The 26,705-nt window shown below is 45.2% G+C and overlaps 1 protein-coding gene across 3 annotated transcripts in view; it reads left to right on the top strand.

Annotated features, from left to right (window-relative positions):
- GAREM1 (GRB2 associated regulator of MAPK1 subtype 1) overlaps positions 1–24,317 on the top strand; it is a 246,699-nt gene extending 222,382 nt beyond the window's left edge. For 2 of the 3 annotated variants that reach the window (XM_008261187.5, XM_089305202.1), the window contains exons 5-6: positions 17,594–17,760; positions 19,111–24,317. In XM_008261187.5, coding sequence (XP_008259409.1) covers positions 17,594–17,760; positions 19,111–20,008 — 1,065 coding nt within the window. In that variant the 3' untranslated portion in view covers positions 20,009–24,317. The remainder of the gene's footprint in view (positions 1–17,593; positions 17,761–19,110) is intronic. The other variant, XM_002713492.6, reaches the window with a different exon arrangement.
- The last annotated feature ends 2,388 nt before the right edge of the window (positions 24,318–26,705 follow it).

Consider the following 26,705-nt stretch of genomic DNA (forward strand, 5'->3'; position numbering starts at 1 on the left):
GCATGTAGAGCCACCCACAGTGATTGTCCAGAGTCCTAGCTGCACCCTGCGCTCTCCCACATAGCCACAGTGTTTTCACAGTCCCAGCATGCAAGGTTCCCACAGTTACGAACCCCCAGCCCCCATCAATGCTCCCAGCTAGACTCAAGCATCTCCTGTTGGCTGGTTGCTGGGCACACAGACAGGAGCTGGCGCAGCTGTTACATATGTCCAAAATGGCATTCGCCCTCTCTGGGCTAGTTACAGGACGTTGGTGCTGGGTGGTCAGGGAGAAAGAAACATGCCCCCTTTTTATTCCCTCTAGGCTGGCAGGTACACTGTCTCTCCCAAGGCTCTTCCCACAGCTTTATCGCCAGTGGCTTGGGCTACTGCAGTCTGGTTTCACCTCACTCCAAAGCTGGTGCTGAGAATCTCGGCTGTTGGGGTCCTGAGCTGTGTGCATCCACACCCTCCATAGGTCCACAGTGTCCCCCCAGTTTGCATGACGTTTCCTCTGCCGTTTTCTCCCTGACCCTTCCCTGAGATTGTACTCCATCCCCTTTTTTTAACTATCCTCCCTAGACAAGAGCGGTAAGCTCCCTCCCTATGCTGCCATCTTTGTAATGCCTCATACGTCATTTCTCTTTTCCAGCAGTGTACTAGGCTTTCTGTCTCCGTACTCCGTGCTCCGCTCATTGATTTTCTTTAACCAAAACCAAAAACAACTCAACTGCACATTATCAGAATGAGTGTATTTGCTTCAGTTGGGGTGAATTATCAATGCTAGCCCCATTATTTTTGCCAGGTAGGAGTAGAGTTTTGCTCTGTTATATATGAGAAACAGGAGAGGCTTAAACATAGCTTCTGCTGCTGCCTAGGGAACAAATTACAGGGAGAAAAGAGTGGAAGCTGGCATGCCAGAGGAAAGGCCATGACAATGACACGGGTTTGAGGTGACAGTGCCCTGGAGTGCCGTAGCCAATCGTGGCGGGTGGCAGGGAGAGATGAGCTGCTTCAGAGGTAGACCCAACAGTGTTTACTGATTAATTGCATGTGGATTGTGAAGGAAAGACTTCAATGAATGACAACTCGATTTTTAACCTGAGCAGCAGGGTGGATCTGAGGGCCATTTATAGAGATGGACTGAAATACGTTTAGGGAGGGAGAGAGCTCAGAGGGAATTGAGACACGACACATAATGGGTATGTTTGTATGTATACACATGGGCGCACACACACCAGACAGGCACCCTGGTGGGTCTGTTTAAACATAACTCATCAGAGCTTGCTGGGCCTTTCATCCAATTTTAATATAAAGTGGTCAGTAGGGATGGAAAAAGGGCCCTCTGATTTGATTGGCAGCTACTCTGAACCTTTATTACATTGTGGTCATTCAATTTCATTACACCTGAAGGGAGAATGTGCCAGAGGCATTTGGGGATGATTCTGATCATTTTTTCAACAATATCTATAACTGTGACTTCATTTATTTCATATCTCTAGAAGAATTTTTTTTAATACTTACATGAGAACCAAAATACAGAGAAGTTAGACATTAAAGCTCATCAATCTAGCTGAAGCACTAATGGGGATGCAGGCTGTTTGTATGTTCCTGGTGCCCCTGCTCACTGTCTGCCTCCACCAGGTAGCGTTGGGACTTGGGTCTCTCTCAGACCCTGAGGGTATGCAGAATCCAGTTCCCAGACCTTGGAATTATTAGGCTGTCAGCAGGACCTGGACTCTGAGCCCTGGTACTATTACAGCTTTACGGAGATGACTGCTATACAAGTTAAAGGGTGATAACAGAAGAGAGAGACAGAATTCAGAGGAGAAAGACCTCTGGTTGGGGGATGAGTGAGAGGAGTCTTCCTGGAGATGATGACATTTTAAAGAATTTAGGAATAGCCACGATTGGAAGGGCGGAGAACTGGGAACGGCATTCTAGACAATTCCAGGCAATGGCACAGGCAAGGGTATGAGTCTGGCAAGCTTCACTCACAGCGGGGAAACCTTGAGTGCTGTTGGGCTAGTTCAGTAGGGTTGTGTGAAGGGCAGTGGTCACTGAAGGCTGGGGCCAGGACAGTGGTAGTCCTGGGCAGAAGCTTGTACCAGGCAGCCTGCTTAGCTGTCCATAATGAGCCCTCACTGCCACCCACTTTCCTGAAAGAAGCCTGCAGGGTTGTGTCCTGTTTGTTCCAGGATGTAAGAGCTCCCCGGAACCTGCAGGTCTGAACGCCCCCTGCACCTTAAAAGATCTTCCAGGGACCTTAAGGCACAAACAGGGGTTCTTTTTTTGGGGGGGGGGGCAGGCAGAGTTAGACAGTGAGAGAGAGAAACAGAGAGAGAGCTCTTCCTTTTTCCGTTGGTTCACCCCCAAAGTGGCCACTATGGCTGGCGCATTGAGGCTGGCGTGCTGCGCCAATCCAAAGCCAGGAGCCAGGCGCTTCCTCCTGGTCTCCTATGTGGGTGCAGGGCCCAAGGACCTGGGCCATCCTCCACTGCACTCCCAGGCCACAGCAGAGAGCTGGACTGGAAGAGGAGCAACCGGGACAGAATCTGGCGCCCCAACCGGGACTAGAACCCGGTGTGCTGGTGCCGCAGGCGGAGGATTAGCCTAGTTAGCCGCGGCGCCGGCCAAGGGGTTCTTATAATTCATTCAGTGGGGGTCATGGACTGTTTGGAGGAGTCTCAGTAGAGTCAGGGTTCTTGCATTCATGTCAAGACTCCAAAGGTATTTCCCAAAAGCCAGGTAAAAAGCAAGGGAAGGAGCGAGCAGTTAGCCTAGCAGTTAAAGCGTCCACATCTCACATCTGAGTGCCAGGACTCGATTCCAGGCCCCAGTTCCTGACTCCAGCTTCTGCTGATTTGGACCTGGGGATGCAGCAATAATGGCTCAGCTGATGGGTTCCTACCACCCACGTGGCGAACCTGAATTGTGTTCCCAGCTGCAGCTCTAGGCCTCTTCCCCTCCCTACTGTTACTGACATGTAGGGAGTGAACCACTGGATGGGAGTTCCTTGTATCTTTCTGTTTCTGTGTGTGTCTCTCAGTTAAATTTAAATTTATAAAGCTAGGGTACACACCTCCTGGCAAGTGCTCTAGACAGCTTTAGGGATGTCTTAATTCAGCTGTGTATTTGTTGTATTTTGAAGGTTGTAGTATGCTCACATGAGCTTTTCCTGTTGAACTTCAGTCTGGCTAGTCACAAAGCAGGAACTCAGGTTTGTTGATTGACAGTTGGACTCATTCAAGATGGTCACACCCAAGGTCATTTATGTCACCAAGTCTAGAGTTAGGAAACTAGTATCACGTGTTTCTTCTGTGGCTATTGAAAGATAAGTAAGAACATCAATATCAAGCCGCCCAATCTTTACTGCTGCATCCCAGGGTCCAAATTAGCAGAAGCGGGAGTCAGGAACTGGAGCCTAAAAGAAAAGCTAAACTAAAAGAAAAACACTAGAGTTCAATTTGAAACTAAAAGCAAATCTCACAGGAGAAGAAAAGATTTTGGCCTCCACTCTAAACTGTAATTTCTCATGGCGTAAGAGAATGTTTTTGGAGCATTCTAGTGTTTACAGAACTCTATAAACAAAGTTTTTTTAATAAACACCTGAAATCATTTAATTTTCTTTTTTAAAAATTTAGGCATTTCAAATGAAGTCACATTTTTTGCTGGTTCAGTGACCATGAAATGAATTTTCCAATTTTAAGACGTGTGGGATCCAGAGAACATCAGAATGTTATATTTTACTTCAGCTTGTAGATATCAAAAGGAAACTTTAGGGGCCAGCACTATGGCATAGTGGATAAAGCCACTGCCTGCAGCAATGGCATCCCATATGCGCGCCAGTTTGAGTCCTAGCTGCTCCACTTCTGATCCAGCTCCCTACTAATGCACCTAGGAAAGCAATGGAAGAATGGCCCAGGTGCTTGGGCCCCTGTACCCACATAGGAAACCCAGAAGAAGCTCCTGGCTTCAGATCAGACCAGCTCTGGCTGTTGTTGCCATTTGGAAAATGAACCAGCAGATGGAAAATCTCACTCACTGTCTGGAACTCTGCTTTTCAAATAAATAAATCAATAAATACTTTTTTAAGAAAAGGGGGAGGAGACTTTAATGGGACATAAATTCAAGTGTTCCCACAGAATTAAGTATGAGTTCTTGGGGTGCTTGCAGTGGCCTGAGCCTGTAGGGGAGGAGCACCATGGCACTAACAGGTATCTTTCCTCATTGTTAAAAGTGGTGGGAAGCGGCCAGTGCTATGGTGTAGCAGGTTAAGCTGCCACCTGCAATGCTAGCACCCTATATGGCACTGGTTCATGTTCCAGCTGCTCCACTTCTGATCTAACTGCCTGCTGATGTGCCTGGGAAAGCAGCAGAAGATGGCCCAGATGCTTGGGACCCTGCACCCACCTGGGAGATCATGATGAACCTCCTGGCTCCAGTCTGGCCCAACCCTAGCCATTGTAGCCATTTGCAGAGTGAACCAGTGGATGGAAGATCTCTGTCTTTCCCTTTTTCTCCATTACTCAGCCTTTCAAATAAAATAAATATATCTTTAAAAAAGAAAAAGATGGTGGGTTCATGTGTGGCCAGCTGGACGTTATCTGGGAAGATGACAGCCCAGGTCACCAGGTCCTCATCTTTATTGGGTGCTGGGGCAGTGAAAGAGTCAGACAAAGCAAGGAAGCAAAGCCAGCAGATGACCAATGAATGGTCTCGGTAGCCCAGCTTTGTTAAGACCTAGAGGCGTGTGGTGGTACACAGCAGCCTGTTCCTTGTCTTTAGTTCTTCTGCCCCTCTCTTTTGGCTCCAGTGGCCTTCACTGTGACAAATGCTTGTGTTTTCCTCCAACAGAATTGTTTTTAAAGATTTATATGAAAGGCAGAAAGAGAGGGAGAATCAGAGAGAGAGAGAGAGAGAGAGAGAGCGAGCGAGCTAGCTTCAGTTCACTGGCTCATTCCCAAGAAGGTCACAACAGGAGGGCTGGGCCAGGCTGAAGCCTGGAGCCAGGTACTCCATTCGAGTCTCTGATGTGGGGGACAGGGACCCAAGTACCTTGGTCATCATCTGCTGCTTCCAAGGTGTATTAGCAGAAAGCTGGATCAGAAGCAGAGTAACTGGGGCTCAGAACCAGCACTCTGATATGGGATGTGAATGTCACAGGCAGCGATTTAATCCACTGCACCATTGTTGGCTGTGGATTCATTCTGAGAGGAGGAGTGTGGAGTCACCACACAGACCCCGGGAGTCTGGTGAAAACAGGCTAAAGGCGAGCAGCTTGCAGACTCATTCATTTCAGTTGGTGCAGCAGCTTATATAGCTGAGGCAGCCAATCCGGTCAAGGGGCAGTTTATGCTGTAACCAATCACTGCCTGTTGCTAGGCAGGCTCCTTTGCCAGGTGGGTTCCGCTGCCATTTCCTGAGTAACCGATGCTTGCTCGCCTTCCCATTCCACCACACACAACATTCACTCCTCCCCAGCAGATTTTGCTGGCCTTTCTTTGTGTGAGAGTGAGAATAAATTGCTCCCCTTCAGTAATTAGGTGTGTCACGTTTCTCACGTGGTGCTGCAGCCCGGAGGTCATCCAGGCAGTGCTTGTCAGCCCTTTCCTACCTGAATCTTCAGCAGGGAAACGAGGCAGGGAGGCCAAACAGAAAATCCTCAGTGGCAGAGTAATCAGTGGAGTGCTGTTAAATTACCTTGTTAGTGTACCTTGTACTTGATGTGGCTGTCTAGAATTAAGCCCTTATTATCTCGTATCTCTGTGATGCTTGTCTAGTCCAGGTTTTTTGGTTTTGTTTTTTAAGAAAACACTGTTTCTAGGAAACTATTTATCACAGGGAGGTTCCACAGGAAACTCAACAGTTGCAGGTTCAAGTGGCTGGAAGTAACAGCAGAGCCACTTGTATCCCCTAGAGCACACCCAGCTGAGCCCAGGCTGAGGGAGCATCTCTAGCTCCGCGAGTAGTGGTATTTTCACTTTTTAAAATTTTACAAGTGCCCCCAGATCAACATAGCCTGAGAGGCTCTCTTAAGTGGATTAACCTTATTGATTCATGCCTTAATTCTAAACACATCCTCTGTTGCCCAACACTGTGGGCCCCATTCATCATTTTAATTCTCTAGGTATTGGCTGATATGTCTAAAATGTTTATCCAGATACTCTCTACAAGTGAAAATCTTCCAGAGCAATCTTCTTTTGTTCTTTTTTTTAAAATGTCATTTTGGAGCATGGTGATGGAAAGACTTTTTATTGCATGAGTTTCTTTAAACAAAGTTTGGCTCCTAGGCTTCTCTGGCCTGTGCAGTGAATTACAAATAGTTATCAAAAATACAGGGTCCCAACTCTTCTAAAACTCTTTGGGTAGCAGTAACCTCACCTGGTGACCCCAGGACCCAGTTATCACTGCCCTCCATCTGTCTTCAGTGACAGAAAAAAAGTGCATTCACTCTTGGTTGGTTGTTGACTGTACAGCAGTTCCTGAGGTCTGTGAGAAGAAAATCAAAGAAGAAACTCTATAGCTTGTGAGCCACTGGCTTAAACCAAGTTTTTACAGCTGTCTTGATGAGTGTGTTCGCTTTATGATTGACAGGGATGCCCCCATGGCTTATGAGAAATAGTGGAGGGATTGAGCTATAAGATAGAGTTAGTAGCATGTATTCATTGTTCTCTTCGGGAGAAAGGAGTCTGCCAAACTGTGTAGTAGATCATTAGCCACGTGTGTTGTTCTCTCTGAGAGCCACACATGGAAGTGACTCCTCACTGTGCTACTCGGAAGCTTTGTACCTTGGGCAGAATATTTAGCCTCCCTCAGTGAGTTCCTGTGGGGATAATAACGTCTTCACTGCATTATTGTATTATACGAAGTACTTGGCACTTTTCCCTGGCGTTTAGTAAGCATTCAAAGTAAATAGTAGTGATCATTTAATGTAAGATAGATTCCAAATCAGGGCCAAGTAGAAAGTGATTTTTAGAGAGTTTTTCCCTCTTTAAGGAAGAGATGGTGACAGGAAGTTACCTTGTATAGGTACATCAGGTGGCAGATGGGGATAGGCATGTCCCTCTGGGCAGCTGGGTCAACAGAGTCAGCCGTAGCACTAGACAGGACCAGTTATCTTCACATCCCAAAAGTGCTTGTGATAAGTTTCATCTTTCTAGGTCTCTACAATATTGCCAAAACAAAATACCCATTTCAAAAATAACAACATTTTGGCTGGCGCCACGGCTAACTAGGCTAATCTTCCACCTGCGGCGCCAGCACTCCAGGTTCTAGTCCCGGTTGGGGCGCCGTTTCTGTCCCAGTTGCTCCTCTTCCAGGCCAGCTCTCTGCTGTGGCCTGGAAAGGCATTGGAGGATGGCGCATCTGCTTGGGCCCTGAACCCACATGGGCGACCAGGAGGAAGCACCTGGCTCCTGGCTTCAGATCGGCACAGCATGCCGGCTGCAGCAGCCATTTGGTGGGTGAACCAATGGAAGGAAGACCTTTCTCTCTGTCTCTCTCTCTCACTGTCTAACTCTGCCTGTCAAAAAAAATGACAACATTTTGTTAATGCCGCTCTTAAAATATGTACTTGATAAGATAGGTGTTATGTTGTAGTCCTAGCTATGGGAGCATCATACACTTTCCCATCATCATAAGCCAAAAAAGAGCTTCAGAAATTCTGAATATCCTGTGTATCGCAGTATAACACAGAACCCTTGAATGGAGAAGAGAAGGGTTTTGAGGAATTACAGAATGCCTGGGAAAAGCCATGTGTGACTCCATGGCTACTGACAAGTGTCAAGAAACTAATATCCCCAAGCAAGCCTGTATAGAAATATCAAAGCTTGGGGCCTGCAGCTTGCTGCTGCTGGCATCCCACGTGGATACTGGAAGTCCCAGCTGCTCCATTTCTAATCCAACTCCCTGATAATGTGCCTGGGAAAGCAGCAGAAGATGGCCTGAGGCTTGGGCCGCTGCTACCCACATTGGAAACTCAGAATTCCAAGTTCCTGACTTCAACCTGGCCCAGCCCTGGCCATTGCAGCCATTTGGAGAGTTAACCAGCAGATGGAGGTGTGTGTGTGTGTGTGTCTCTCTCTCTCTCTCTCTCTCTCTGTGTGTGTGTGTGTGTGTGTGTGTGTGTCTGCCTTTGAAATAAATTAAGTAAATCTTAAGAAACAAAAAAAGAAATGTCAAAGTTGAGACATTGCCTTCAGTAACACACAGTGCCCCGAGGCCCATAACCCTGGATATGGCCATACCACAAGGAACCCTGTTAAAATGTTTGTAAACTGGGGAAAGTGGCTATGAGAACTGATTCTACTCTGAATTTTTATTTTGTCTTTGGGTGTTTTCCCTCTATCAGATATTAATATTAGAAAATGCACTATAGGATAGGTTTTCTTAAATAAGACCTTAATATTCAAGTTTAGGTATTAAAGCAATTCATGTATGAGTGATTATTTGCTTTACAAAATAACTGCTCTACCAAAAGATTCACTCAGGCTTCCACTAATGAGTGCAGTCTCCTGGGGCATTTGACATTTAATTCATTTTAATTACAACTTCTGAGGAGTACTCTGTAAGAAAACCATACCTACTTTCCCATTTGTTAAAAGGAATAAGGACTAAATTATTATTGTGTTTTGGTGACTTTAAATTAATTGCTTTCTGTTTCAAATAGGTTCTTTCTGAATGAAAGCCAAGAGGGTTTTTTTTTCTTCTCCTGTGTCCATCAAAACCCTCTGGGGTTAGCATGTTAATCAGATACCTATAATGTGCTGCTGGACAAGGCTTGTTTCTGCACGCTTGGGTATCGCTTGCATAAAATAGCATTAACCAGGCTGGTGCTGGTGCACAGCTGGTTAAACCACCACCTGTCATACCAGCATCCCCTTCAGAGTGCCAGTTTGAGTCCCAGCTGTTCCACTTCTGATCCACCTCCCTACTAATGTGCCTGGGAAAACAGCAGAAGATGACCCAAATGCTTGTGCACCTACCACCTGTGTGGGAGACCCAGCTGGAGTTCCAGACTCATGGCTTCCGAATGGCGCAGTTGTAGCCATTTGGGGAATAAAACAGTAGATGGAAGATGGCTCTCTCTCCCACTCTCTCTCTCTCTGTCTGGCTTTCAAATAAATAAAGTATCTTTTTTGAAAGTGGCATTCATAGGAAGGTTATCTGCTGTGTAAGTGTTATCTATCACACATTATACCCCTTCCCCAGGAAAGGGCCTTTTTCCTGTGCCCCCGTGGCATAGATGTTCGTCTGATTCCACTGGAGCACCCTAGAGTTTAAACAAGTACTTCTTTTCAGAGCCACTTGCCCTCTTCCCTCCTAGTGAGGGGCTCCCCCTGCCCCCCCTCCTTCTCTCGCCTGAGGCTTGAGTATTGGAGGCCATTCCAGAGAAAGGTCTATTTCACATCTTTATCATCAATGTATAAAACTGGGAAAAAGAAACTTGTACATCTGAAAACGAGGATTTTGACTGTACGTCACATTTGCCCTTGTCTAATGAACCAAATAGAAGTTCATTTATTGTACTTTGTCATTGTAAAACTTTAATTCCTTTTTGGGTGAAAATATCTACTGATGGCTATATGACAGGGTTATGAACTCTTCATATAAAAGCCTCTTTATAAATAAGATTTCTTAAGGCTGTAATGATTTTGTTATCTGGGAGTAGGGAGTGTGGGAAGAAATGTAAAATACTGGGCAGAGAGCAGGCAGTGAAGGCAAAGTTACAAAGTTCAAGGAAGCGTGGTTACAAAACTTCTTTCTTTGGATTGCCAGCATTATCCTAAGTTTGGCTTTTTAGAAAGGAGAACTCATAATAAAGGTAAGTCCAGTTTTTATATCAAACTCCCCTACAGTGTATATATTTCCTGAGGTTGTGTCAGTACAGAAACAAAATGACCCAGACCCCACCTAAATATTCCAAAATCTTCTTTAGTGGTTGCTCACGATCGCAAGCCAGGTGGTCTTTGAGACAGGAGCTCTGCTGCTCTCCTTTGCCAACCCCATGCCTGTGCCAATAGATTTTAGGCCATAAACTAAGGAAGGAAGCGGCCCTGTCAGCAGGTATCTCCAGATCAGTGCCTTATATATAAGTCTTGAGCAACTGCTGCTATGACATTGCCTTTTCTTTTTCCCCAGAAAGGAAATCTGAAGACTGTTGGGCAGACTGTGTCATAGTTAAGTGTTCGCTTATTTTTCTTAAACTGTCTCATTGGTCCAGTTATTAAAGGGGTGTGAAAGTGTGATTTCTTCCATAGAACCTGAGTAGGGAGTTCCTGGGCTTCAAGGGACAAAACCTTTCCAAGAAATGTTATCACATAAAAAGCTCCCATTCTTAGACTGTGCTGTTTCATAGAGGCTCAGTGTGTCTTTTATCTCTTGTATTTTTTAATCCCTACAAAGAATTAGGAAAAGCTTTAATAAGAGAAAGACATTAGTTCATAGGTAATAAATATAAAATCCTCTAATTGTATGTAGTTTTGATATTTTGTTCTACAAACATCGACATGTAACTATTTTTCAACCATGCAATTATGAGCTTTGTATGGTGAGCAAATTCTATGCATTGTTTCTAATATGTGGCTATTTAAAGAGAAGACCTTGTTTTCTATTTTACACAGGTTATTCTTCCTTCACCCTCTCTGATTCCTTCCTCACTAAACAGAGCAGTAGAGAGCAGAGAGGGAAAAAGGAAGCGTAAATGCCTACTCCAGGAGTCAGGAAAGCAAGTTGAATTTTCTGCATTGTATTCTGAAAGCCAAGAGAATAGTCCCATTTGGGATGCATTTAATTTTGACCAAAGATTGAGTTGGCTGACTGTCTTCACTTAGATACATGAAGCTCTCCAAAGTCATTTGCTGTGTCAGGTGTGTTTCCTCTTTGCCTTCACCATTGGAGCATAAGCTCCCCTTGGATACTTTTCTAACTTCCTGTGGCCAGCAATGGCCTGACCAAGACAGAGCAACGGGAAAATCTGAGTTTTCCATCCATCCTCCTAAGTGAAAAGGGAGAAACAGGACCCCATGTCCATTTGCACTTGACTTCCAGGTTACATGCATGTGTGCAGACTCAAGCACATTTTCATGTGTCTTCCATGTTTTAAAGAAAAAAATCAGGGTGCTCACTGTGGTGTAGTAGGTTAAAGCCCCCGCCTGCAGCACTGGCATCCCACATGGGTGCCAGGTCAAGTCCTGGCTGCTCCACTTCCAATCAAGCTCCCTGCTGATGTGCCTGGGAAAGCAGCAGAAGATGGCTCAAGTGCTTGAACTCCTGCACCTATGTGGGAGACCCAGGAGAATCTCCTGGCTCCTGGCTCCTGGCTTCAGATCGACTCAGCTCCAGCCACTTGGGGGCAGGGAACCAGCGGATAGAAGATACCTCTCTCTCTTTCTCTCTCTTCCCCCCATCTCTACCTCTCTGTAACTCTGTCTTTCAAATAAATAAAATAAATCTTTAAAAAATAATAATTTTTGGAAGGAGAGAGGGAATGGGAAAGGGGAGGGTTGCGGGTGGGAGGGACGTTATGGGGGGGAAGCCATTGTTTTTTTTTATATAAAATTATTTTTTTATTTTTATTTATTTTTTTTTTTTGACAGGCAGAGTGTACAGTGAGAGAGAGAGACAGAGAGAAAGGTCTTCCTTTGCCGTTGGTTCACCCTCCAATGGCCGCCGCGGCCGGCACGCTGCGGCCGGCGCACCGCGGCCGGCGCACCGCGGCCGGCGCACCGCGCTGATCCGATGGCAGGAGCCAGGAGCCAGGTGCTTATCCTGGTCTCCCATGGGGTGCAGGGCCCAAGCACCTGGGCCATCCTCCGCTGCACTCCCTGGCCACAGCAGAGAGCTGGCCTGGAAGAGGGGCAACCGGGACAGAATCCGGCGCCCCGACCGGGACTAGAACCTGGTGTGCCGGCGCCGCTAGGCGGAGGATTAGCCTAGTGGGCCGCGGCGCTGGCCCGGGGGGAAGCCATTGTAATCCATAAGCCATACTTTGGAAATTTATATTCATTAAATAAAAGTTAAAATAATAATAATAATAATTTTAAAATATGCATACCTCCCTCAATCCAGTATCCTTTTCCCACAACTGCCCGCGTCCAGCCAATGTCCAGAAAAGAGTGGTCTGCCCTCGCTGACTCTACTCTCACCTCCCACTATAGCTGCAATTTGCTCGAACCTACTTCCCACTTTCCCCCCCTTGACTGCAGCCTGGTTTGCTAAGCTCCCAGGGACCTGCTGTCCCATGGGTGCACCTCCTCAGCCCTTGGCTTGACTTCCTGACGTGTCTGCTCCTCTACACCATCGTCCTCCACAGTCCCCCCTCCTCCAGCTTCTTAACCGTCATCTGGTCATGGCTGTGCTCCGTGAGCACCAAGCGGTCACTTTTTTTTCTCCTTCTGTGTCTCTTCCGCCTTCCTTGCTACTCCTCTGCGATATCAATGTTGCTGTAGCTTCAGTTTCTATCTGTAGACAGAAAACGGAGTTCAAGGAATAATGTCCAAACTGAACTCCGTGGTTTCCCCTGAGTGTCGTTCTTCCTTCCAGCCTTCCGGTTTCCCTCTGATAAACGGCACCAGTGTGTGTGGCATCATCCAAACTCCCAAACCTCAGCAGCACCTGCTGTATTTGGACACTCACAGTCCATTTTCCTCAGAACTTTCTCAGTAGAATTCCCTAGGAGTTTATTCTCCTCCTGCATGTCTTGAATAGACTCATGGTGCTCCCACATACGCTGGCACATGCCTCTGTCATTACACTTGCCAATGTGTAGCTTGCTTGTGTTTGTGTCTCACACACGCATAACTAATTCCACAAGTGTCTTGATTTTGTATACTTAACACAAGCTCAGTGAGTCCATGATAAACACATGGATTAGATGAACAAATGAATAGCAAAATGGAATTAATATCATATGTAGAAAAAGGAAAAGGGCCATGTTCTTCAGATTCAGGAATAGTGGGAGTGGACGGTACCCATGACTTCAGTTCTCACTAGCAGGTGATTTTAGTGCATTAAATGGCAGTCACTTGACTATGCCTCCCTCGGATTCTGACCTGTGAACCCGAGAAGAGAACTCACTGGCCGCCTTTTGATAAACCAGCTTTATACTAACTCTGGGTGCACAGTCTGCTACATGAGAACCAAGGAGAGTTGTACTGACGTGAGGATAGTGGTCTTTCTGATTTGATAAGAATTGAATCACTGGCCACTTTGGAAAAGGCAAAGCTTCGTGAGGAGCAGGCAGGGGAGGGCTATGCTAGAAGTGGAGCAGATGCAGAGAAAAGCTGCGCACCAGGGAGCTGCTCCTAGAGCCAGGCCCTAGTGACAAATGGAGGCAGCCCTCCACGCTGTCACCTGAACCTGGGCTGTGCTCATTGACTGTATCCTAAACAGGAGGACTTTGGTGCCCGGAGGTTCTCTGTGAACACCCATGCATCCCATAGCCAGGCGTTGCCTACAGATAGGCAAAGATCACCCATAGTCTGTGTTGGATGGCAACGCCCACCTCATCACAGAAGGCCAGCCCCTTGGCTTAGTGCTGGAAGTTGCTTCCTGATCTTACAGGCAGCTGTTCCTCCTGGTGTTGCCAGTTAAAGTCCAGTCTGAAATGCTGCATTGGGAGTAAATAGGAGGGCTCCAGTCTACAGAGCTCGAAATGTTTCTTTTACATTCTCACGTTGGAATAGTGAATCCTCTGAGGATTGCTAACAAAGCCACAACTGTTCCTGGTCTGGAAGGAAGTCACTGTCATTTTCACTCTATTCTAAGTCAGAGTGGTGGAGGTGAAGGTGGACTTAATGCCGGCCTGTGTGCCAGGTCTGCAGGCAGCTTTTTTCCTCTAGATTGACACTAATAAAGGTATCACCAAAAACACTAACACCCAGCCAGATGAATTTTCAACAATTTCTGCATAAAATCACAAAAGGCAGTCTATGATCTGTGTTTAAAAATTACAGTACCTTTTTGTTGTATTCTTAGTGACATCTGTTAATCTCTGCCTGTCAATGCATGCGACATGTGCCAGAGGTGACAGATCCCCAAACTCTGCCTTCCATGTAACAATGCTGACAGCACCTACCACTTTAGCTCTCTAATTAAATATACATGCGGAGTAAGTGAGTGAAACAGTGTTCGGCAAAATTCAGAAACAGAGATGAGACCTAATGGCTGTGTGTGATGGACATGCACGTGGCATTCAGGGCTGGGCTGTAAGCAAGGGGTGTTTAGATAGGGGTGGGCAGTGGAAACCCCAGGTGGGAAAGCACAGGGTATGTGCAGGTGACACTGAACCCACTGCTTTAGATGGACCTGTGTCGTATAGAGAAGTAGGGGGAAATAATTGGAGAGGCCGACTGTAGGCCGGCCCTTATCCGGTAACCTTAGGGGGCCTGCTAGAGATGACAAAGTACGAACGTGATGAAAGCCACATGCTGAGGCTTTTGGAAGGGATGTGCTGAAAATGTGGCACTTATATGTGAAATTGAATATGAAGGAAAACTGGGAATGGTGTGACGGCTATCCAGGCTTGTAAATCGCCTTTTATTGTCAGATAAAATCCATTTAAAGCACAGCTACCTTCATCTTGGAATATAAATGTCTCATTTGAATCAAATCAAGAACCAAAGAAAAATGGGATGGCTACCGTTCTAGGGGAATATGAGACAGGAAAGAAGACAATAAACTATCACTCTCTATAACTTCCAAATCCCAGAACAAATACGTTCTGCCAAGCCATAGAATTCTTCCCATGAAACTCAGGGAAATAAGACTTCCCTGGAGCAGTCACATTTGCAGCGATCAGAAGTGGAGCGGCTGGAACTCGAACTGGCACTCCTATGATAGGGAAAGCAGTGATGCAGGCAACAGCTTAACCTGCTGTCCTAGCCCCCCGTGAACTTTCTGAAGCTCTCATGTTATAATTGACATCTCAGGTAAGCACTCCCTGATGAAACGTCATATTTTGTGACTAATTCCAGAATTGAGAAATTCTAAATTCAGCACTCTCCATGTTTTCCTCTCGTTCCAATCTAACCCATTATTAAGAAGTGACTGAGTATTTATTTAAAAAATTAAAAATCCAACTGGCAGCCTCCTCCTATTTTCTATGACTTCTGTTATGGAAGCCTCAAGAAAACCAAGCTCACCTGTGATACGGTCACAGCCATCTCTCCTAGGTTGTATAGATGTTTCCAAGAGGGAAAAGAAACACTCAGCTACTGTGCACATCACTAACAAGAAGGCAGAGGACACAATGGATATACTTCGTAACCACTATATTTTATTAGTGCCCCCAAAAGCCGGGGAGTGGGGAGATCCAGCCAGAAGTAAGGCCTCCTAAGAAGATCCCATAGAGTGCAAGATCCTGTTTCTGACCCAGCTCAAGGGTCCCCTCCTCTTTCTCCAAACCCTGCTTCCCACTATGTTTTCTTCCAGCAGTCACCTGCCACCGCCACCCCACACCCCAACACCACCACTGTAGAAGCTCAAAAGGGAGGAGCCCACCAGTGCGGGGGAAGAAATCGGCTTCTGTGAATGTTTTATTTAGCCTAAAGATCTTCTCCGGATTAAAAAACTCCCTCCTTGGCAACCCAGCAGCCTCTGTAGCAGGGCCATGGATTGTGCAGGTAGCCCCAGTGGGCCCCAGCCCCAAGAAGCTTTGCCAACTGCTTCATTTCACTTAGCATCAAGGCTTCCAGGCCACACGAGGTCATGTGGCTTTTGTTAATGGCTGGCTTTCTTTGGCAAGTGAATCAGGTGTGGAATACTGGTTGGAGGCCCAGTGTGCAGCCTGGGTAGCACAAAGATGCAACATTTAACACGTAAGTCCATTTCATGTTGTCTTGAGCAAACTCAGCAGCAAAGCTAAGGGGAGCTGCCTATTTCATTATGTTAGTTGCCCCACAACCGCTTGGAAAGAAAGGTATGGGAGGCAGAGGTGAAAAAATTGGTGGGAACATGTCCTAAAAGTAGGCGAGGGAATTTCAAAGCTCAGCACTTTTGATAGTCGCAATTGGCTCTAGTTGTGCTGGGGTGGTTTGGGTAGACTTAGCAGAACCAGGTATAAGCTGCCCCCTGCTGCCGGACACAAAGAAGTACATGCAGAGTATCTGTGATCGAAAACTGTTTTGAGACAGTGGGGAATGGGAAGCAAAGGGGGAAATGGCAGGCAGACTTCCCAAAACCGTGGACGTCACAGGTCATTTGCCTTTGCCAGTGTGAAGACAAAAAGAAGATGAGGGAGCTGGAAGCCACTTCTACTGAAAATACTGGTGTTTAGATCTGGGCAGCAGCCTCATTTCTTCACCTTCAACTTTGTTTCTCAAAGTAGGTTCCTAGGGCTATAGTATCATCGGGAGCTTGTTAGAAACACAGACTTCTCAGGCCCACCCTGAGTCCCCTAAATTAGGGTCTGTGTATTAACAAGATCCCTGGTGATTGCCATGCATTTTTACATTTGAGAAGTAGTGGTTTTTTTAAGATTTATTTATTTATTTATTTGAAAGAGTTATAGAGAAAGGGAGAGAGAGAGAGAGAGATCTTCCCTCTACCAATTCACTCCCCCAGATAGCTACAACAACCAGGACTGGGCCAGGTCAAATCCAGGAGCTTCATCCAGGTCTCCTACATGGGTGGCAGGAGCCCAAACACTTGAGCTATCTTCCGCTGCTTTTCCCAGGCCATTAGCTAAGAGCTGAACTGGAAGTGGGACAGCCAGGACAAGACTTGGCATTCACATAGGATGCTGGCCTCATAGGCGTTGGCTTTACCCACTGCGCCACAATGCCGACCCCCATTTGAGAAGATGTAAGCCTGTAAAAAGTCTGTGTTTCCCTATGGTTTGGTCCAGCTGAATTCTGTTTTAACAATGAATAAACAACTCAACCTGAGAGTTGAATTCTCTATTGAGATCATGAACTCCTTATGTCCTTACTTTTTTAATACTTCCATTTTGTGTGGCATCACATTTCCATAACTCTTTAACCAAAGACAGTGTATCTGGCTGTATTCTGCCTCACTTGCTGTATTTCAGCAGCAACTAATGTTGGCCAAGAAGTTTCTTTCAAAATCAGCCTGGTCCCAGCAAGTACGTGACAGGCATCTGATTTGATCTCTGGCAGCCTCTGTGTTTAATTATCTTTCTTTATTCTTTTTTGAAGATTTATTTATTAATTTGAAAGGCAGAGTTAGATAGTGACAGAGAGAGAGATCTTCTATCCACTGGCTCACTCCCCAAATGGCCACAATGGCTGGAGCTGGACCGGTCCAAAGCCAGGAACCAGTAAATTCTTCCAGGTCACCCAAGTGAGTGCAAGGGCCCAAGCAATTGGTCCATCCTCCGCTGCTTTCCCAGGCACATTAGCAGAGAGCTGGATTGGAAGTGGAGCACCCAGGACTTGAACCGGCACCTCTATGGGATCCTGGCATTGCAGGTGGCAGCTTTACCTGCTACACCACAATGGCAACCCCTAACCATCTGTCTCGTGAGCTCCTCCAGTCTTGTCTCTCCATTTCTTGACCCCTGACATCACTGTTTGAGAAGCCACTTTGCCTTACAGGGTCCAGCTGCGGTCCCCAGTCTGTTGCTAACCTGAAGTGTTCTTTTTTGCACCAGGTCAGGGAAGAATGCCGGCTCCTGAACGCCCCACCTGTTCCGCCCCGAAGTGCAAAGCCTTTGTCCACGAGCCCCTCCGTCCCTCCTCGCACGGTCAAGCCAGCACGGCCGCAGACTCGCTCTCCCAGCCCCACTTTGTCCTACTACTCTTCGGGGCTGCACAACATGTAAGTCCTGCTGCGGGGCCCTCTGCAACCTGAGCTCCGCCGGCCCACAGTTTCTGGAGACTCTTTCCAAGGTAGCCCACACCTGGCAGGGTGGCCAGAGAGGAATTTTTTTTTTAGTGATTTTGCCAGAAGAGCATGATGAGTTGGTTTTTTCAGTTTAAAGGGAAGGACCAGTGTCCTGGGAAGAAAGGGTGCACCAAGGATCTGAGAAATTCAGTGGTGACCGCCAAATGGAAACAGCCTTTGGACTGCCCTCATTCCTCACGAGCCAGCATCCTGTTCTTTCCACCCTGACTTTGCCTCAAGCAGGTGGCACCCTCAGCCAGCACTAGGGCTCCCTTGCCTCTCCACTCAGGATTTCCCTTCTCGACCACAGCTGGGGAGTTTTGCCCTCCTCTGGACCCTTCTAGTGCTCTGAGCGCCTTCTTTTGCAACACCTTCCATTGTTAGCAAATGCCAGTATTTTTTTAAAAGAAATCTTTCATATTTATCAAGTTAAAATCTATCTCCATGTAACTTTCCATGCTTTCTTCTGTCTAGACAATCGGATAGGTCCACCCCACTTCTCTTGGTCAGCCCCTGAGGCTGTGAAGCCAGCTTCAATGCACGTCTTTCTCTTCCAAAAGAAGCAGTTTCCGTTGCATAGGCTGTTGCCTCTGAGGCCACTGCCTGCTCCCTCAGCCCAACACCCACCTCTCAGCACACTCTGGTTCACCATCTCTTCCAGCACAGCCCCAGAGCTGACTGAGTGCCCCACCCGACGTGTGCTCTTTACAGTTTAAAGTAGCTCTCTTTGTAGGTGTTCTTGGTTCTCTGGCTATTTGAATCCTTCAGCTACTGCCTCTGAGTGCTAGAGAAACCAGGCATTTATCTTCCTATTTCAGACCTGTGGGTGGAGGTACTGGTGACGTCACACAAGGATGACAAGCATGAGACACCATTCACCACTCTTTGACTCCTCCTTTGTGCATGGCAGGCATCACTAATCAATCTTGAGACCTGTTGGCACAATGCCAAACAGGACTTCAGAATTTTTCTCACTGTGAAGATACAGGCACCCACTAATAATGACTTGCTTTTAGCTGTCTCATTTCTGTCTCTTCTATAGTGTTTTAAGTCATTAGGCACAAATTCATAATTGTTCATATATTTTATTAAATATTGTTTTTTAGAAACTCAATGAGGTTAGCAGGTGCTTTTGTGCTTTTTTGTATAATTTAAACTATTATACTTTTTCCTGTCTTTTTATGCTTGGAGGTAGCATCTGTTGATAAGAGAAGATGTGGGATTTGACTTGTTTTGCCTATGCTGTGTGATTTCCACTGATTTCCCTTTCTGATTCCTTTCAAGCAGCGTTACTAAAAGTGACACAAGTCCTTCTGAAAGTGCTCCCGTTTCCTGTTATCCATGCAGCCGAGGGAAAACAGATTCTGTGGACCTCAAGTCCCCGTTCGGAAGTCCTTCTGCGGAACCGTTGTCCTCCAGGCTCTCGTGGCCTAACCACTATTCGGGAGCATCCGAGAGCCAGACCCGGAGCGACTTCCTGCTGGATCCGAGCAGGAGTTACAGTTACCCTCGACAGAAGACGCCAGGCACACCAAAGAGAAACTGCCCAGCACCCTTTGACTTCGACGGCTGTGAGCCCCTGAGCAGCCCTCCTGGCTCGGTCACGGCAGAATTCAGTAGCAGCGTCTCCGGTTGTCCCAAGTCAGCCAGCTACTCCCTGGAGAGCACGGATGAGGGCACTGTCCCGGCTGGCATGACAAAGCAGAGCGTCTCGTGCCCTGCGTTGCCCCCCAGGGCTCCAAAACCAGTGGAAGAGAAAGCAGCCTCGGAAACATCTCCTCTGCCTCTGAAAATCGATGGTGCTGAGGAAGACCCCGAGCTGGGGTCGCCAGACCTCTCTGAGGACCAGTATTTTGTTAAAAAGGGCGTGCAGGACATCTTCTCCGTCTCCTACCCTTTCTCGTCTCCGCTGCACCTCCAGCTGGCCCCCAGGTCCTGTGGGGACGGCTCCCCATGGCAGCCACCTGCCGATCTGTCGGGACTCTCTGTAGAAGAAGTGTCCAAGTCCCTAAGGTTTATTGGTTTGTCTGAAGACGTCATATCATTCTTCGTTACCGAAAAGATTGATGGGAATTTGCTTGTTCAACTAACAGAAGAGATCCTCTCAGAGGATTTCAAACTGAGCAAACTGCAGGTGAAGAAGATAATGCAGTTCATTAATGGCTGGAGGCCCAAAATATAGCCAAATACCCCCCAGCTAGCCCAGAGCAGAACTGCTCGCTGCACGTGCTGCCAGGGCTGAGCTGGGCACAGTTTCATGTTTTTGCACTACAAACCTTCTCTGTAAATAAGGATGAGAGAAACTTACTATGCAGATTACATTTTTGAATGGTGAGCAGGCTATTTTGTACATCAATAAAAATGCTGTACAGAACACTTAGAGGTGTGCCTTGTACGTCACTCAACACTCAGCAGCTGCTAGAAGGAGAAAAAGGCGTGTTCAGAGAAATCACTGTTCCCCAAGTAGGTTTATGTGAGAAGGTATGATATTTATCACAAAATAGCCAAAGCTGAAAGACATGAAAATCTTTAAAAAAAAAAAAAAAAACACTTCTGAACAACAATTCCCTTTCTTGGAGGGAGTTGACTTTAGACAATTAACTGTATATTCTGTGTTCTGTCATTTGGATTGCTTAATGCTAGTTGTTTTACTCTTGTGCCTGAAAATGTTCGCAGTATGAAATGACACTTTAATGTTACATGCTTGGTGGGGATCTTTTTACCAAATGGCATTTTGGCAAAAGTCTTGTGTTGATAGAGGATATATCAACTCGTTTCTAAGGATGTCCTTAGAAATACAAGTCAGTCATGACCACAGTGATTTATCTGTAACCATTGCTGTATTAGGCAGAGAAGAAACAAAATATGCGTGTATGTCTGTATCTACAAGTATAGGTACACAATATACACATGTATGTAAACTGAATTTTGAATCTGATATTTTTAGATAACATGCGTTCACTTTCATTTATCCATTGAGGTAGGGGACCATTGGCTAAGTCGATTCTCTTAGGAATAGTGGACAGGATGATTCAAAGATTCTCAGAATCCAGTCACATGAAAACTTTCCTCTCATCATGGAAAACTTGCAACAAATCAGGGAAGGGTCTGTACTGAAGAATAAGTCTGTCAGCCCATTGTCTGGCTGGGTTTTTTGCATATCTACTTCCATGCTAATGTCCGGGGAAATGACAGTTTCTGGTGAATGAAAATTCTCAAGTTGAAGGGTCTTCGCCCTCTGTCTGATGGTGAAAGCACTGAGTACGTCAGGTATCCTCAGCATGCTTCATGCTCTAGGAAGACTCAGAAATCGGATGTACCATTGTTTACTGCTGTGTGTGCTGCATATGTGGAATACTTTTAAACATACAAATAAGAGTGTTTATTTTATAAACCTTGTCTTTCCTCTCTTCCAAAGAAAACACATTATGATTAGCATTCCGAGAATCCCAGGACATTGATCTGAGAATTTTTTTGCTAAATGTGATCAAATAGTCTAAAATATCATGGTATCATCAGCATTCCTGACTCCCTTAAAGGATATAAATCTTAGAAGAGTTTTAGTTCTCTGAGCAAGCTGTCGTCCAGACAGCCCTACTGCCTGTGAAAAGTCTGACCCTGGATTCTGGACGTACAGACCTGTGACCAAGGTGCAAACTGTGGCCTTTTGGATGAGATCAATAAGCCAACAAGGTGTTAGCATCACATGCAAGATTGGGTCATATTGTATTATCTCCTCTTCCTGCTCACCAGTCTAGTTTTGTTAGACCTGTGGACTATGTCTCTTAATTCTTGGCACTAGAAAGATATTTTTTAATCCATCTACTGGCTTAGAGTGCAAGCAAATTGATACCTATTCTAATTTTCCATCTTAGATCTCCTTTTCTTAAAAAAGTGTTTATTTTCTTCTAATATGTCTCCCAAAATGTAGAGGTTTTGCTCAAGGTAAAAATAGTACCCTGTAAAACTGTCAAACAGGAGCACCTCCTAAGTAACTGACAGATCTATGAAGAGGTTTCCAGTACTGCACGCCACACAACAGGGGACCAATCAGACCTTCATGTTTTCAAAAGCATCCCTCCATGAGAGGGAAAGAGGTAACCTCTCAGGACTTCCCTTTAAAATGAAAACAGATAAGATACAGTTGAAAAGCTTTGCATTTTTGTTGGCTGAATGCATTCTAAAACACTTGGACATGATTCTAATACTCGGGAGGAAGAAAATGAGTTGGTATGGGATTCCCAGGATGGTTACCCACTATAATCAGCTGACTCCTTTCATCTTTTCTCCTTTGCAAAGACTTTACACAAACAACAGTGGTTTTCTTTCTGTCCATTTGTTGTAGTCCTGGCATATTTATGCCAAGTTGGCATTGATTGACAATTCAGAGACTCTTTGAAGGCAAGGATCGTGGTCTTTGATTCACTTGTGCAACAACATTGGTTGAGCACCTTTTGTGTGCCAGATACTCCCCTGGTATCACATGGCAATTCTGAAAACAAGACCCAGCCCCTTTCCTCTCCGAGCTTATATTGTTTATATTTAAAAATCACAGTTGCTGAGACTGTGTGTGGGGGGGTAAGACAGGCATGAAATCCTCTGGGCAGCTGGAGGTATGGAGACTTAAGTGTGTGCTGTCTTTAAAGAGCCCGCAGTTGGAAGAAATGGCAGCCTCTGTTACGGGCTACAAAATAAAAACCCCAAGACCAAGGCCATTAAAACTTGGAATCTGTTGGAGACAGAAGGTACCTGTGTCTCTCATTATTGTTTTTCTGACTTGGAATTTGTCTAATTGTAATAAATACCTTCTGGCATCTCCCAAGGTGCACATCAGTGTAATCGCCACTGCTGAGCTGGGCTCCTGTCTGAGGAAGACCTTGACTAGACAAAGGCATTCAGAGCCCCGAGGGAATCATGACAAGACGTGCAGCAGTTCTTGGTTCTTCCCTTCTGAGAGCTGTGATTTTGCGGTGAAAAGCGATGTGCAGAGATCCCCACAAGCAGAGCCTTTGCTAACCAACCAGGTCAAGCTGACTGCACCTCCTTCTGGCAATTTCCCTGCCATTGGAACAGTGACCACGGTGCTTGGGGGCAGTGTCTGTCTAAACAGGACCTTTTGGGTGTCCATAAAATCATGGCTAAAATCATCATATCCCCATAAGAAAAGAAAATCAGCAATAAACCAAGCCAAGCAGCTAAAATGCAAAATGTGGACCTGACTTGCTGGGAGGGAGAAGTCAAACAATCAGATCAGTTCCGTCTCAGACTCTTGTAAACACCTCCAAGTTCTCTCTTCTGTAAGTTGAGCCGCTCAGCTTTATGAACTGTGAAATGTACACTTATACTCTTTCTACCCACATAGACTGTTCCAAGTTTATGAAGTCGAATGAACTTCCCATTCAGCTAAGTGGCGATGTTTATTCTTGTCTCCTATAGAAATACAGCAATCTTGTGGGATTATGACAGTCCATTCCAACTGTTCCCAGACACACACATGAACAGCTTCCACTCACATTCCAGAACCACCTGCACATAATCCATACAGCTCCCGGAGAAATTTAGGGAGTGGGTGTGGAATAGAAGGTCCTCCATTTTCCAGAAATTTTGTATAATGTCACTACTCATCCTGCCTAACTATGTATATGATTAATGTTTTGAATAAAAAACTAGAAAAAATAATTCTTGAAGGAACCTAGGAAACCCTTCAGAGCAAATTTTAATTTCAATCTTCTGTGAAACTCTTCTGTTGGATACACAAGGCTATCAGAAACATCATTCTATCAATTTCTACTATTTTTCTAGTAACCTAAAGGCTGCTAAGGCAAGAGTAAGCAGTTCAGAATGCAAATGATGGGAAGGAGGACTTTCCTCCCTTGGGGTTGTAATATTGGGGTTATAAAAGGATTCTTATGGCCTCATCATGCTCAAATCACATCATTTAGTCTTCGAAGCTTGGTGTTTTAAAATATGTCTCATTGTGATAGCCAGAAATAAGAAGTAAATGTGATTTCAGTTAAACTTATATATAAATATCTTCTGTAATTTTGCTGCTCTAATTTTTAGCCTATGAATTTTGTAATAGAGCTTATCAAATTGCGGATTTCCTTTGTTTACAATCTCATGTAGTAGGGCTCAGATAATTTCTTAGCTATGAACCTTTTCTCCCATTTTCATATTAAGTTCCATTTAAAATATTGTTTAAGCCTCAAAATTGAGCTCAATTAAGAATTTGGGGTTTTTTTTTTTTTTCCTTAACTCAGATGAATCTGGCGTATTCTTTGAAAGTATTTTGTAACTGCCTCTCCAGTGACTTTGCTTGGAAAACTTAGATTGTTAACTACAAGTTAACAGTTGCATTACTTCCCAGGCATTATCTAATGGGCCCAATGTGTACCTCAAGATAAACACAGTATATTATATCTAAGAAAATTCGTTGTCTGTTGATTTAAATGGTTCTGAAATGTCTATAAATAAATAAATGTTCAAAGTTGCCTTGCAGTTGTTCCTTAGTGAGTCAGGCCTGGGGCAGAGTTTCCTGGGGCTCTGTTCATCCTCAGTAAGGAGTGGGGAATGTGTATGAGGGACTCCTGCTACTGCAGACCCATTCTGGATTAGGAGATTGAAGATTACAGCTATTGCACATAGTCAGAAGAACTTGATAACTAGGCAACTGATGGAGTTCACAGGTCATCTGGTACCTGTGTGGTTAGAAGATAGAGAAGACAAAGAGAAATGGAAACAGTGAGCTTTAAAAACAAAGACACACATAACATGTTAGGAGGGGCAGGGAGCAGGCAATACAAATTCCTTCTCTCTTTGGCTTCCATTTGGTTAAATGAATCTATTTGCAACAATGAGTAGAAGTGGATGAGAGCACTGGAGAAAAGTCACAAGCAGTCAGCAAGCCGCAGCATCCACCAATATGTTTAGAGAAGCTGGGGAATAGATACTGGTTAGGAGAGTTTATATAGCATGAAATAGCTACCCAACGTTGGGTGCCCTAGACTCTCCTGTTACTAGACTCAAAGCATTACCAAAGCATCCATTCTATCTTAGACTTAAGGCTTCTATTCCCTGTTTCACGGGGATAAAACCTGTGACTAAACCCATGCATGGCCACCATCCTGGATTCTAATGGTGTGAAAGGAACTATAGGCTTGACATAGGTTGGCAAAAACGGCCAAGGATCTACCTCAAGGTCCTAGGAGTATTTAGATCAGTCATACACAAGGGCATTTGACTGTTCCAACTGAATAAAGCAAAATAAATTTGAGTTTGAAAATTTGGGGTGGAATCAAATGCCCTCAAATTCCTGCATATCTGAGATTAGAAAATGTCTTGAAAATAGTAATAATGATGGGGGCCAGGACTGTGGCATGGAGAGTAAAGCTGCCAACAGCATCCCACTTGGGTACAAGTTCAATTCCTGACTGCTCCACTTCCTATCCAGCCCCCTGCTAATGTGCCTGTGAAAGGTGGCCCAAGTGCTTGGGCCTCTGCACACACGTGGGAGACCAGGAAGAAGCTCCTGGCTCCTGGCTTCAGCCTGGCCATTGCGGCCACTTAGGGAGTCAGTCAGCAGATGGAAGACCTCTCTCTGGCTCTGCCTCTCTCTCTCTCTAGCTCTGACTTTCAAATAAATCAAATTGGGGGTAGGGAAGACAATAAGTAATGAGTAAATACTTAATTTCGATGAAATGAATTTTCCCTTAGAATGCCTCCCACCACTACCACAAATACCTCAGTCCCTTCTTGCTTCACTAACTGGTGCATCCTTCAGGATTTACCAGCTGTCATCCCCAAGCTCATTAGGTTCCACTCCCTTGTGCTGCCACAGCTCCCTGTGTGTGACTTATCTGTTCCTTTGTAAGCTGTCAGTGACTTGGTTTCAGGGCATGTCTTCACTGTTCTGTCTTCAAAAGCACAGGCTTCTTTTGAGTCTATTGAATGACACATGAAAGCCATTACATTGCAAATGGTGGCCAGTCCCTGCCACCAACTTTATGATGGCAGCCGCATGGTATCAGAGTGCAGTAAGGACAGATGAGTGACATCACTGGAGCCTAGTATCAGCATAAAATATCTGAATAGCCTGAAAAAGAAGATGCAGACTTGTTCAGAGATCTCAGGTTGAGTTTGTATCATTGGCTAATGAGTAAATTTTTCTTGCAGTTTATTTAAGGCAGTGACTTCCATTTTTTGCTGGATATAAAATGAACCAAAAATATCAGTGTGTCCCTGTAAACTGACTGAACTATTAGCCCTTAAGGACAAAGGCAATCGAAAAGTAGTAGATATGATTGATTTACGATAAGAAGGATTTCAGAGCTAGAGGCATTGATGCCTAAAGATAAGAAATACAGATTCGGTGTCCTCAGAACTATGCCTGTCCAGGGAACATGTTGCAAGGCATTGCAAATACGACCTTGAGACAGATAATACAAGTTTAGGTCTAGAGCAAAACTTGGGAATGATCTGACCCATCTTCTTCACTTCATAGGAATAAAATCTTCAGAAGGTAAATGACCCTACCCAGACATATTTGGGTTGGGGTAGAACCAAGGCTAAAATAAAATCTGATTCCCTATTTTATATTCATTCCATTACAGCAGTCTCCTAATTTTCTAGATCTTTGAGTTTCAAAAATAACTTTTAATATTTTTATAGTGCATGAAATGCTCTACCCCAGTCCTCCAACTTCTGAAGCTAAAATCCAGGAAATAATCCTCAATTGATAACCCCTAGTCAGTGGTAGGTGGAAATCAAGGGAAAACTCATAAAATAGAAGATCTGCAAACTTCTGCTCTTTGATTGGATTTCCTAGTAAAACAGGTGTAACATGGAAAATGTAGGACATTTACAGACAGCACACGCACACC

This window comes from Oryctolagus cuniculus, chromosome 10, assembly GCF_051225735.1.
Source record: "Oryctolagus cuniculus isolate XC-2025 breed Fujian yellow rabbit chromosome 10, ASM5122573v1, whole genome shotgun sequence".
Classification (NCBI taxonomy): domain Eukaryota; kingdom Metazoa; phylum Chordata; class Mammalia; order Lagomorpha; family Leporidae; genus Oryctolagus; species Oryctolagus cuniculus.